The sequence below is a fragment of the Myotis davidii genome, unplaced genomic scaffold, assembly GCF_000327345.1.
Source record: "Myotis davidii unplaced genomic scaffold, ASM32734v1 scaffold545, whole genome shotgun sequence".
NCBI classification, from domain to species: domain Eukaryota; kingdom Metazoa; phylum Chordata; class Mammalia; order Chiroptera; family Vespertilionidae; genus Myotis; species Myotis davidii.
The window spans coordinates 452,733-465,823 of NW_006296634.1; the positions used below are offsets into that span (position 1 = coordinate 452,733).

General features: G+C 47.3%; 1 protein-coding gene across 2 annotated transcripts in view; it reads left to right on the forward strand.

Annotated features, from left to right (window-relative positions):
- HBEGF (heparin binding EGF like growth factor) overlaps positions 1–7,653 on the forward strand; it is an 11,440-nt gene extending 3,787 nt beyond the window's left edge. Inside the window, exons 3-6 of one of the 2 annotated variants that reach the window (XM_006772430.2) lie at positions 1–124; positions 4,862–5,017; positions 5,792–5,882; positions 6,230–7,653. The exon at positions 1–124 is cut by the window's left edge and continues 63 nt beyond it. In XM_006772430.2, coding sequence (XP_006772493.1) covers positions 1–124; positions 4,862–5,017; positions 5,792–5,864 — 353 coding nt within the window. In that variant the 3' untranslated portion in view covers positions 5,865–5,882; positions 6,230–7,653. The remainder of the gene's footprint in view (positions 125–4,861; positions 5,018–5,791; positions 5,883–6,229) is intronic. The other variant, XM_015569618.1, reaches the window with a different exon arrangement.
- Positions 7,654–13,091: the final 5,438 nt, after the last annotated feature.

Consider the following 13,091-nt stretch of genomic DNA (forward strand, 5'->3'; position numbering starts at 1 on the left):
GGGGAAAAGAGAAGAAAGGCAAGGGGTTGGGAAAGAAGAGAGACCCGTGTCTTAGGAAATACAAGGACTTCTGCATCCATGGTGAATGCAAATATGTGAAGGAGCTCCGGTCGCCATCCTGCATGTAAGTGTTCCTGCCCCCAGGCTGACTCTCAGCCCACGCTTTGTCAGCCACGTGGCTGTTCCTAGTTGTCACTGTTCCTTGAATTCATAATTCCACCCAGTTTCTTCTCAACCTTGGGGCGGAAGTTGGGAGGAAGGGAAATATTTTTAGTTAGAGGAAGGGGCATCCCCCGCATAGGATGCAATTTCCTGTGGTGTGGGTCTGTGACGTTCTTTCATCCTTGGGGTTATTTCCTGCTTGCTCAGAAATAAGCATGTGGCTAGGAGAGCCGACACCTGAAGACAGGTCCTTCATTCCCTGCCTCATGCCTACTCCAGATGGGGTATTGCTGGGTGGAGCAGGGCTCCTGTGGCCTCCTTTCCTAGGCCCTGCAGGCAGGTATGCGGTACATTTGGACACATGCCGTGCAGGCATGTGTGCCCTTGAACATGTGTGCACATGAATGAGCTGATGTGGGTTGAGTCTAAGGCATGGTAGGACTGCACAGAGAGTGATCCTCGTGGGAGTGGGGAGAAACCTCTCCTCCCCTTTTTCTCCCCCTCCCCCCAGCAAGGGCCAGGAGGTAGGGCACATGGTGGGTATTGGCCTTTGGTCATGGGGTGGGAGAACACTTCCTCTGTGCAAGATTAACAGGAAGTGGCGCCCAATCCAGTAGACATCAGCCCCCAGTCAGGCAGCACCACCCTTCCCTAGGCAGGGTTGTGGGTGGAGGGGCCATGGGTTCCCCAGCTGATCTGTCAGGCCATGCCCAGAAAACGGCTGTCTTGGCAACCCCTCAGGGATGACGGCACTGCCATGCTCTCTGGCAGGCATAATGTCGCCAGTGTGCCTGAGGCCAACACCCGCGTCAGGCTGTAAACATCCACTCTCTCCTGCTGGGCATGAGGCCCTGTGGGGAGGCAGGCTCTATGACCGGGGAGACTCTGGACAGGGCCAGGAGACTGCTGGGTGCACACCACCTCCCAACCTGTCAAGAAGCCTGGCTGCCTGGCATCTTTTCTGTGATGGTGAAGATCCCTTGGCTTTTTAAAGCTTCCCCGTCCCGTCTGATCTCACATAGCCATGCTGCCCTGTACTTGGCAAGTGGCAGACAGACTTACTCCCCACCTTGTCCACCGTCACTTGTGTGTCCTCTCCTATAACATCCTTGTCAGGAGCTTGGTATTGGAGGGGGTTGCTTAAGAATGACATAGACAGTCTCCACATTATACTTCCCAAGGCCTTGGGACAGGGCAGGAAATGTTTGTCTTAAATTTTTAAAATGGCATCATTAACACAGGGTGGAGGCAGTGACTCTGAGGGTAGTCAAGAGGGATTGCGGCCAGGAATCTGTCTGGGCCAAATGGGACCAGGGCGTTGGTGGATGGACTTCCACTGCTCAACTGAGAACCCTTGTAAGATTGCTCTCCTGGAAAGCTGGCCTCAGCCAGCCACCTAAAGTCAGAGAACCTAAAGGGTGCGCAGGGCCACGGTGGCCCTAGGGATGGTGATGATAACCATGATGATGCTTCTCTCCTTTGCCCTGAAGTTTATATTTAACTTGATTTGAGCCCAACAGGTGTGTGTTGCACGCCTACATGATGCCAGTTGAGCATGTATGTGAGGCCAGCTGTTCTAGGGGGTGGGAAGATAGAGTCCTGTCATGGGATTCTCAAAAGCTCTCTGCTGGGTAGGCATTGCTTACTATCTCTACTTGAGAGATGAAGAAACTGAAGCCAGGAAGTAGGAAGTGATTTGCCTGAGATCAACAGCTAAATAAGTGGATGGAAACAGGACAGGGACTCAGGTGCCTGACTTCCAGTCCAACGTGCTTTTTATGTCCCCGGGCTGCCCTGGGTGTTGGCTGGCATCCTTCTTCCCTGTCTATCCTTCCAGAGTTTGAGCCGGATTTTAAAGAGGGCAGCTGTTAGCCTAGAGGTCTTTAAGACTTTTACTAGGCGAAGAGAATGGCAATCTGATTTGAAGACTTTGTGTCTGCTTCCTAGGCATATTTTCAAGGGGCTGGATTCTGTGTCTGGTTGACTGTCTCCTGCCTCCAGCCCTTGGTATACAGGGCAGAAGGCACCAAGAAGACGCAGAGCTCTTGGTTTGGGGGAATGTGACATCTGGGCACCTACATCTGGGGCCCTTTGTGGCTCTTCCTTGCCTCCAGACCAGGAACCACCACAGGATGTGTCCAGGCTGCTGTGGTGAGCTTGAGGCTAGTTGGCTTCCTAAGCCAGCCCTCCCTGGCCATCATCCACAGGAAAACTCTTTTGTGTCACCAGCCAAATGTTACCCTCAAAGAGCAGTTTCCTGGGGCTCCTGACGGGCTGCTGACCCAGATATTGGCTGCAAAGTTTCCTGTGGCTGGAGGAAACCTGGGAGCAGTTGGGTTGAGGACTCAGAGCTGGCATGGGGACAGGCTTGAGGGCTCTACTTGCCTCACTGCCAGGTGCTGAGAAGGAATGGCAAACCCCTCCTCTTTGGATCCATCTGAGTTTGGTGCCCCCTTCCTCAGGTATGGGCAGTACCCTCTGGAGTCTGATTATATAATTATGCACACATACATGGGACTTAGCCTCTTATTAAGTGCTTTTACCTATATTATTTGATCTTCACAATACTCTAGTGAAGTAGGCATTTATTATTCTTGTATTTTTAAAAAAAATATTTTTATTGCCCTAGCTGGTTTGGCTCACTGGATAGAGCGTTGACCTGGGGACTGAAGGGTCCCAGGTTCGATTCCGGTCAAGGACATATACCTTGGTTGCAGGCTCATCCCCAGTAGGGCGTGTGCAGGAGGCAGCTGATCGATGCTTCTCTCTCATCGATGTTTCTAACTCTCTCTCCCTCTCCCTTCCTCTCTGTAAAAAATCAATAAATATATTTAAAAAATATTTTTATTGATTTTAGAGAGGAAGGGAGAGGGAGAGAGAGATAGAAACATCAATCCTGGAGTAGAGGTGGAGAAACCCAGTTTGGAAGATGTCTCTGGACCCTAGGGGGGTCTTGCTTCTGTTGTAGTACAAGCTCTGAAATGGGTCACAGACATGGGTAGGAGGGTCACGTCCCACTTTGATGGAGCACCCACTCTCTGGCTCTGGAGAAGACACACAATCTTGCCCCCACCCTGGGGCGTTTGGAATGCGCTCATCCTCCCCCCTTCCCTGGGGAAGCCAGGAGTCTGCTGCAAAGGGAAGGGGAGGTCCGTAATATTAGGATATTTACGTTATTATCCTTTTGACTCGGGGTGGGGTGGAAGGATTATGTAACTGGATTGCAGGACCCTGAGGCCAGCTTTATTTCTATCATCTGAGTAACTACCTGTGGGGTTTGAATGATAGGCTGCAAGTGAAAAACAGGCTCAACTCCAGCTCTCCTCCCTCTGGGAGAGCAAGTATCTGAAGTCATCCAAGCTGCTGGATTGAATCCTGTCTCTACCACTCTCTAGCTGTGTAACCTTAGCTGAGAAGTTAAGCCTCAGTCTCGTCATCTTTAAAATGGGGAGAGTAATTCCTACTTCATAGAGATGTTTTTAAGGTTAAATGAAATGATCCTTGTAAAGAAATTAGCAGAGCCCCTGGCTTATTTATTATTTAAGTCAAAACAATAACAGCAACAGTAATAATAACAGTAACGGCCAGAGAGCAGGGCCCAACAGCCCTAGGAACCCATCAACCCATCACATGTGTATCTTCCTGGGGTAACTTGCACTGTTTATGAATTTGGAATCTGCCAAGACTGGTTTGTCGTCTTAGCTCTCCCGCACACTGAGCTCAGAGTCAGACCATCTAGTCCACACCTCTGCCCTCTGCATGCCCATGAGGAAAGCAGCTCTGCCCTGCTGCTTGCCATGTCATTCCTGCCTATATCAAAGGATCTCCCGGTGCTCAGAATAAGGAAGGGACGGAAGCGTGCTTGTTCAATTGTAAGCGCTTCCGAGTCTTCCTACGAGCTTCCAGGAAATGCTTTGTGTTAGAAGAAGCAGTTGCCATCTGATTTATTTCTAGAGTGAGAAGAGCCAGGGGCTTGTTTTTGACATTCTTCCACGCTCTGGCAGGACAGCTGGGCACAGTATTACCTTGGTTTGTTTGCTTTGTCCTGTGACGAAGGAGGCCCCGTAGCCCAGTGTTCAGAGGCCAAAGGCTGAAGTTGAGCTCTCAAGTTGGACTCTGCACCCAGGGAGAGCTGGGAGTTAATTGAAGGGAACTTGAGAAAAGTGACTCCTGGCAAAGGCATGGGACCTATTAATAGGCTGGGTAGTGGCTGAGAGGGACTGAACTCGGGAAGCATTGATGGGGAAGGCCGGGTTTATTTCTGGGTCAGAGTGTCGAGGGGCCTTACTAGAGGGAGCGATACTGAATCTCCTCGGTTCAACCCACCAGCTCCTATGATGAAGTCCTCTTGACCGGCTTAAACAGACCAGTTTCCACACGTGCAATAAATCATCCACACGCAGAACACAGCTAGCTGAGAGCTTGAAGTCCTCCCTCCTTTTTCCCTGCCTGGAGCAGGAATCTCAGGCCAGGGAATCAGAGGGATTGGTGAAGGGGGGTGCGAAGCGGGGGAGGGAGGCGATGGAGCCCTCAGAGGGGCCTGTGAAGAGTCCGTACTGGAGAAGGATAGAGGGCAGGGATAATGGTTAGGGACCATGAGGGTGTGAGGAGTGGGGTTTGGCTCATGTAGGTGGGCCGTTGACAAAAGTGAAAGGCCAAACTACTAACCTCACCTTTGCTTTGTTCTGTCTTGAACCAGTTGCCACCTGGGTTACCACGGAGAGAGGTGCCATGGGCTGAGTCTCCCGGTGGAAAATCGCTTGTCTACTTATGACCACACAACCATCCTGGCTGTGGTGGCTGTGGTGCTGTCATCTGTCTGTCTGCTCGTCATTGTGGGGCTTCTCATGTTTAGGTGAGTGCTGGGGGCCCCTGCAGGCTGTTTCTGCAAATCACTTCCATTCCTTGTCTTCCTCCCGGGTCTTCTGCCTGGTGACCACATAAGCCCTCCAACCTCCCCAAATTCCGGGCTCGGATTCTGATTGCATTCCAAGGACAGGTTCTCCAAGGACCTGACTTCTCTGGTTTGACACGAGTCCAGTGTCTCCAGCCAAGGGCAAAACTGACCAGGCCATAGCAGGTCCTGCTGCTCACAGACCTGGTCACCCACCCATGGAACCACCGCTCCACACAGTTCCTTCTCCTGGCGTTGTTCTAGTGTGTGGTTTGGCATGGGCAGTGCTATTGGTATATCCTGCAAGTCTGAGGCATTTGGCCCTCAGGCCATGCTTCCAATCCAGGTTATGTTCTCGGTTGGGGGAGACCTACCAAGCACTCTGTGCTCATTTTCAAGCAGCATAACTCATTTGTTGTGAGCCCTGGACCAATCTAGAGGGTTGTCGTCTTTGAGTGATTGTAATCTCTGTGCCCCTACCTCACAGGGTGCTGTGAGGATTATATGAGAGAGGAGTAAATTTCTTAGCAAGTTGTAGCCTGCTGCTGTTAGTGCCAGTTTGGGTTCCTTGGCATAGTTGGACCTTTGATCAGACGCCTGTAGGGCTGCCACCCCTCTGGGCTTTTCCAACCAGTGGGTGGAACCACCAGGACAGCATCCTTCAGAAGGACTCTTTCTGGGACCTGCGTCCTGTTGTAGCGGCAGAGCTTGCTCACAAAACTTAACCTTCCTCAGGTACCATAGGAGAGGAGGTTATGATGTGGAAAATGAAGAGAAAGTGAAGTTGGGCATGACTACTTCCCACTGAGAGAGACCTGTGCTCAAGGTAATGGTCCATTCTTTGCCCCATGGCACCATCACCACCTTCCCTGGATCTGTTTCAAGGCATACTGAATTCTTCTCTTGACCTGGGAGGGCAGGCTACTGTAGAGTTAGTGTCCCATTGCAGAATTGTTGTCAGAAAGGCTGTCAGTAGTTCATCTCCACTAAGGGTGAAAGTTGCTAGAGAGAGACCCAAGGGAGATGCCTGAGAGGACAGCATTTCCAGCCCTCATCCCCTCTCCTCCCACCCTCTCCCAAAGGATCTTTCCACTTGTTAAGACTGGATCTAGGAGACTCATAAGATCCCTTAAGACTGGATCCAGCTTTAAAGTTCTTCCTCTTGCTCTTTAGGAATCAGCTGGGGACTGCTACCTCTGAGAAGACACAAGCTGATCACAGACTCTGCAGAGGGGAAGGACTTCACAACCAGCCATGAAGACTCCCTCATCCCCAGTTGCCGTCTAGATTGGGCCTCCCAGTATTGCTTTATCAGAGCCTTCAAGTGCCAAACAGAATATGTCCAATGGGATCTGGGTCATAAGGAAGCAAAAGTGAGGGACCCTCATGCTCTTCTGATTCCCCTTCACCAAACCCCACTTAACCCTATAAAGTTTGTTTAAACACTTGTCTTCTGGATTAAGATGCCAGTTAATTCCATATGCTCCAGGATCTTTGACTGAAGAAAAAAAAAGGAGAGGAAGAAGGAAAGATTTGTGGACTGGAAGAAAGTAACAAAGATTGAAAAGCCACGGACTCAAGTAGTCACCAAGGGATCTGCCATTTGGACCCTACAGCGCTGGATTTGATGAGCTAACTGTGAAATACCACAAGCCTGAGAACTCTGAATTTTGGGACTTCTACCCAAATGGAAAAATAACAACTATTTTTTGTTTGTTTGTTTGTAAAATGCCTCTTAAATTATATATTTATTTTATTCTATGTATGTTAATTTATTTAGTTTTTAACAATCTAACAATAATATTTCAAGTGCCTAGACTGTTAACGTTGGCAATTTCCTGGCCTTCTACCCCGCATTCCCCTACCACTTGGCTCAGCATCACTATCTTCTGCCACAAATCTGAGGTGGCTCTATGACCCATCTGTCATCCATTGTCTGTCCACATTTCCACAGATCTTCCACGATCAGAGTGCCACAGGGGGCGGTCTGTATGGTCAGGATGTAGGAGTTAACTTTGTCAGATCCACTCTATGAGTTGGACTGCAGTCTTGCCTAGGCGATTTTGTCTACCGTTTGTGTTTTGAAAGCCCAAGGTGCTGATGTCAAAGTGTAACAGATATCGGTGTTTCCCCGTGTTCTCTCCCTGCCAAATCTCAGAAGAGGTTGGGCTTCCATGCTTGCAGCTTTCCTAACCCCCTACCCTCTATAGCCTCAGGCCCACAGAGTGGGATCTCACTCTCCCTTGTGTCAAGACATTTCTCTTACTCCTGCCATTCTTCTGGTGCTACTCCAAGAAGGGGTCAGTGCAGCAGGTGATAATCGAAAGAGGTATTAGTGGGAAAAAGGCTGAGGAGGAACAGGAAACATTGGAGCTGACTGTTCTTGGTAATTGATAACCTGTCAATTGCTACAGAGAAGATTGGAGGTGAGGATGGCTTTTGTGTGAACCCACCCACCTCACCAAAACTACGAACGTATGCTTTCATGGTCCCTTCTGGAAGTTTCTGGTGCCATTTCTGAACTGTTACAACTATATTTCCAAAACTGGTTCATATTTGTACTTTGCAATTCAAATAAAGATAACCCTTATTCCATAGTCTTCTGTCTGCTTGTTTTAACTGGGAATTAGTTTGACATAGGTATTTTCTAAGTCCTGATTCAATATTAGATCTACACTAGGCCTGTTTATGTATACTATCTTAGTATCCCCAACAACCCTGTGATGGAGGTACTACTATTGTCCCATTTTTGCAAAAGGGGGTTCAGAGAGGTTATGTAACTTGCCTAATGATACACAATTGTTAAGTGACAGCCGGGATGGATAGTCTGAATCCAATTATTTGTCTGAATAACTTATATTACACTACCTTTGACATGAAAGAGAATAGATCTTTCACATAGGCTGTAACCAGGAAAGAAATCTGCCCATTCAATCAACAGACCCTGGACCCAGGGCCTGATCCTTGGCTGTATATGCAAGTAGGCATTGCTCTTGGTGGGAGGTAGGCACCTTTGATTCCCCTCTCCTGCTCCACAACCAATCCATCAGCAAGTCTTACAATCCCTACCTTTAGAATATATGCCAAATGAAGCCACTTCTCACTGCCACTGCCATCACCCATGGTCGGCAAACTGTGGCTCACGAGCCACATGCGGCTCTTTGGCCCCTCGAGTGTGGCTCTTCCTAAGCCTTAGGAGTACCCTAATTAAGTTAATAACAATGTACCTACCTATATAGTTTAAGTTTAAAAAATTTGGCTCTCAAAAGAAATTTCAATCGTTGTACTGTTGATACTTGGCTCTGTTGACTAATGAGTTTGCCGACCACTGTGTCCAATTCACCATTATCTCTTGTCTGGACTCTTGCAATGGCTTCCTCTCTCCTTTATTTCACTTTGGTCCCATATAGCCCATTTCCAATAGAATAGCCAGAGTGATCATTTAAAACTTAATCCAGATCTTGTTTGCCTTACAGGCCTTCCCTGACCACTTACTTATACATTAACACATTCTTCCCCCACCCCACTCTTCTTATTCTCCTTATATTGTTTTATTTTTCTCTATAGATCTTATCACCACTAACATATTATTTGTTTATTGTCTTTCTCTTCCTACTAGGATGCTAGCTCCATGAGGGTAAGTGTACATTTCTTCAATCCCAGATTCTAAAACAATGCAATTGAGTTGTAGGCACTCAATATTTGTTACAATGGATGAATATAAGAAATGACTGAAATCCACTCTAAGGCCAGCCAGTGAACAGGTATGTGATCCAATGCCTCCCTGGAAGTGTGGTGGGGTTAAAAGAAGGGCCTTTGTTTGAGAGTGTGGATGGGAATGGCAGGTCATGTGGCCATGGTGTCCTGGGTGGATTGAACACAAAGAGACCTATTGGGAGCCATTGGACAAGTGCCACTGGACTGCCCCCTCCTCATCCTCTTCTCTTGGAAATCTGTGACACTCTGAAGTTTTCCTAGGAGCCTACACAGATCTTGTATGTACTTTGAATATTCTTGTAAGACTTTCAGCAGTTGTAACTACCAAGGCTGAACATATACACATGCTATAATCCAGCGCTTTCACTCCTAGCCATATACATAAGAGAAATGACTGCATATGTTCACTAAAAGATATGTAAAAGTGACTGTGTTATTTACAGTAACTGGAAACTTCCCAAATACTCGTCAGTATTTGATGATGAAATGAATAAATAGTGATAGATCTATATAATGAAATACTAAAGAACAATATGGACAAATCTCACAAGCATAATGCTGAGTGAAAGAAGCCAGACACAGAAGGGTACATCTGTGCCATTCCATTTATTTAAAATTTAACAACAGGCAAAACTAATCTAGTAAAGGGAAAGAAATTAGGAAAGGAATTCCTATGGGGGTTGGTAATGACTGGAGGGGGCAGCTAGGGCAACTTCTGGTGTTCTGACAACATTATGTCCCACAGTCTGGGTACAGGCCAACTGGGTAAATTTGCTCTCTTTGAGAAAATTCATTGAGTATATTTGTGCATTTCTGTATCTGTTTGAAATACGAGCAAACATAGTGTTAAAAACTTAGATAGGGGATTCTTGTGCTACTTGCATTATATAAATCTCTGTAAAGTACCAATGTATTACTTTGGTAATCAGAGAAAATAGTACAGATGTCAAAAATAACAGTGAGTTACTTTGAATTCTTCAGGGGCTCCCTTTCCTGCTTGCTTCCAAACTTCAAGCTTCCAGCCTTCATGCAGGGCTGGGCTTTTCTGAGCATACTTTGTTTCTCCAGCTAATGTTTCCTGTGGGCTCTGGGCTTCCTGCCTTTCAGCTACTCTCTCCTCCTGCCCCTGCTGTTGATGGAGTTCTCCTTGGCGTTGTCAGAGCTCCCCTGGGCATCTACTTGGCTGATATACTGACTCTGGGAGCCTCTGAACCTGCAGCCACTTCCCAAAATTGGCCAGCTCAGTAAGCAGGGCCACTGGCCCACACACTTTGCAGGCTACGTCTCATCACAACCGAGGAGGTAGGTGCTCTGATTCTACTCATGTTGTAGATGCTAAAAGTGAGTGGTAAAGGCAAGATGTGCACTCAGGAAGCCTGCCTCCCAAGCCTTCGTGCTAACCACTAAGCTACATTCCCAAATGAGTTAGTTCTCAGTGCCAGACTATTGTATAGTAAAGAAATCTTATGAAAGGGATCTTAGGGAACAGCTCCTGAGAGCCCGAGAGTTTCTTCCCCTGCCCCCAGTTAATAGGTTCACAGAAGGCCCGAGGTGCTATATCAGGGAGCAGGGGAAGGAACAGGGGTGCAGGCTGACAAAAACTTGGGTCTGAGTCTAGGCCCCATTGTTTCCTAGGGAGTGCCCTCCTGCATGATACCTGACCTCTCTGAACCTGTCCCCTATCTATAAAATACAGATGGTAAGAATATCCACCTGGAAAAGTTGCAAAAACGATATGTGTGAGTCAAGTGCCTCGCTCAGGGCCAGGCCCATGCTAGATGCTTAGTAAACGTTGGCTATCTTCAGCAACCCATCCAAGGAGCTAATTAGTGAACAGCCAGGATTAAAACCCGGCCCTCCGATTCCCCATCCACAATTCTTTCCTTAGAAACAAACACTGCTTTTCAATCATTATTTTACATTTTAATCTCAACTTCTTTAATTTCAAAGAAGCCCAAACGGGTCTTAATAAATATTTTTGGGTTTAAGAAGCCGTGGAACAGCAACTATGTCCAAATATATCACTTCAACTCTGGCTGGCCTGACATTCTTCTTTCCATCAACAATGCCTGAAATTCAAGCTTCCTGTTTGAGAATGCTAATGCTCCTGGGAATAGCCAAGCGTTCAGGGGCTGGCATTCTTTGTTGGTGTCATTCATTTTAGCTTCATTCATTCAGCAAATATTTGTGGAGGCCTCCCTGTCACCTTCCAAATGAGATTCATGCTCTGAAGGAGGGGTCATTTTGATTAAGTGAGGGTAGGGTAAGAAAAGAAGTAATTTTGGAGCCAGGGCATTCATTTATTCATTCAGAGAAATGGACTGGGCAATTATAATGTGCCGTGTACTATTCTTGTTGGAGAATAGGGACACGACTGACACATGGACCAACAATACATGTGTAAATAAAGAAATAGGATGATTTCAGAAATAAGTAACACACACAAAAGAGTGATGTGCTGAAGAGTCAGTGGGGAATTAATTTATATAGGCAGCTCAAGGAAGGCCACTCTGAGGAGGTAACATCTGAACTGAGATAAGAGGGGATCAGGCATGTCAAGGCCTGAGATGAAAATAAGCTTAATATACATGAGGGACAGAAAGGGACCCCTGAGCTGCAGCGTACCCTTTGGAGGTTGAAGAGGGAAGGAAGACTGGATCCCGTGAGGCCTTATAGATCACAATTTGGAAGCCAATGGAGTGTTTTGAGAAAGGGAGTGATATGATTTGATTTATGTCTTAAAAATAAAATTATGGCCTGGCTGCTGTGGCTCAATGGTTGAGGGTTGACCGATGCATCAGGAGTTCATGGTTTGATTCTCAGTCAGGGCACATGCCTGGGTTGTAGGCTTGATCCCCAATATGGGGCATGCATTACTGATGTTTCTATCTCTCTCTCCCTCCACCTTCCTCTCTGAAATAAGTAAAACTATGTTTATTTAAAAAATATGACTGCTCTACAGAGAAGCGGGTCTACGGGGTGAAAGAGGAAGAAGCAAGACCAGTTAGGAGACTTTTGCAGTCATCCAGGCAAGACATGCTAGTGGCCAGGAGTAGAGTGGTAGCAGAGGAGGCGGTGAGAAATGGTCGGATTCAGGATATGTTTTAGAGGCATCACCTACAAGACATGCTGATGGATTGAATGTCGGTACCATGAGAAATAGAAAAGTGAAGGATGATTTATTGGATTTTAGCCCAAGAAACTGGGTAAATGATGGTTCTGTTAATCAAATTAGGAAAGAAAGGAAGGTCAGAAGAGCCATGAAAATAAAATACTCTTTTGTGGACATATTAAGCCTATATGGGCCGAAACCGGTTTGGCTCAGTAGATAGAGCGTTGGCCTGCGGACTGAAAGGTCCCAGGTTCGATTCCGGATAAGGGCATGTACCTGGGTTGCGGGCACATCCCCAGGGGGAGATGTGCAGGAGGCAGCTGATCGGTGTTTCTCATCGATGTTTCTAACTCTCTATCTCTCTTCCTTCCTCTCTGTAAAAAATCAATAAAATATATTAAAAAAATAAAAAGCCTATATGGGGTGAAGGAGGGCCGTGCAGAGAAAGCAATGGGAGGAAGGGGGATACAAAGAGGAGAAGAAAAAAAAAAAGGCAAAAGGCTTCTAAATAAGAATCATACTTAATCCTCACACTGCCCCAGGGAGGTGGGTGGTATCATTACACCCAGTTTAATGGATGAGGGCCCCGAATCTCTGAGGAGTGAAGCACCTTGGGCAAGGCTGTTACTGCCCTTTGGCGTGATGCTGACCTTTTCTAGGAGGGCCCCGGCTCCTCACTGACCATGAGCTCCTATCTTGGCCACCATTCTCCAAAGAGGAGAATTCTCTATGTTTTCCTTCTTGCTGTGGTGAGATGCCCAAGCCAGGGAGCAGGGCACCAGGCAATGTCTGTCACTCCATGGAGACCAACCCCCCAAAAGAGGAAAAAAAAAAAAACACCCAGTCTAACCCTGTCCAAGAGCAGGAGCAGGAAGTTAGAATTGCCCCTTTCTGCGATTGATTTCCGCAGTGTCAGGCCACCACCAAATCAATATAATTTGGAGGTTGTTGTGGTTTGGATTTTCTTTTTGAACTTTTAAAATTGCACATTTTTTCTTGATTGCCCCCTTGATTGATGGAGAGGAGAACAGGGGCCTCTTAGCTCACTGCCACCCACACAGCTGTGGAAGGAGCCAGCTGCCCTCTTGCTCTTCAGAGGACATCCCTCCCTCCCTCCCTGCTTTCCTCCCAGCATCTTGGCCATTACTAACCAACAGGGCATCCAAGGAAAAGGGCTCCTTTCAGGGCTGGAGCGCTGTACTTAGT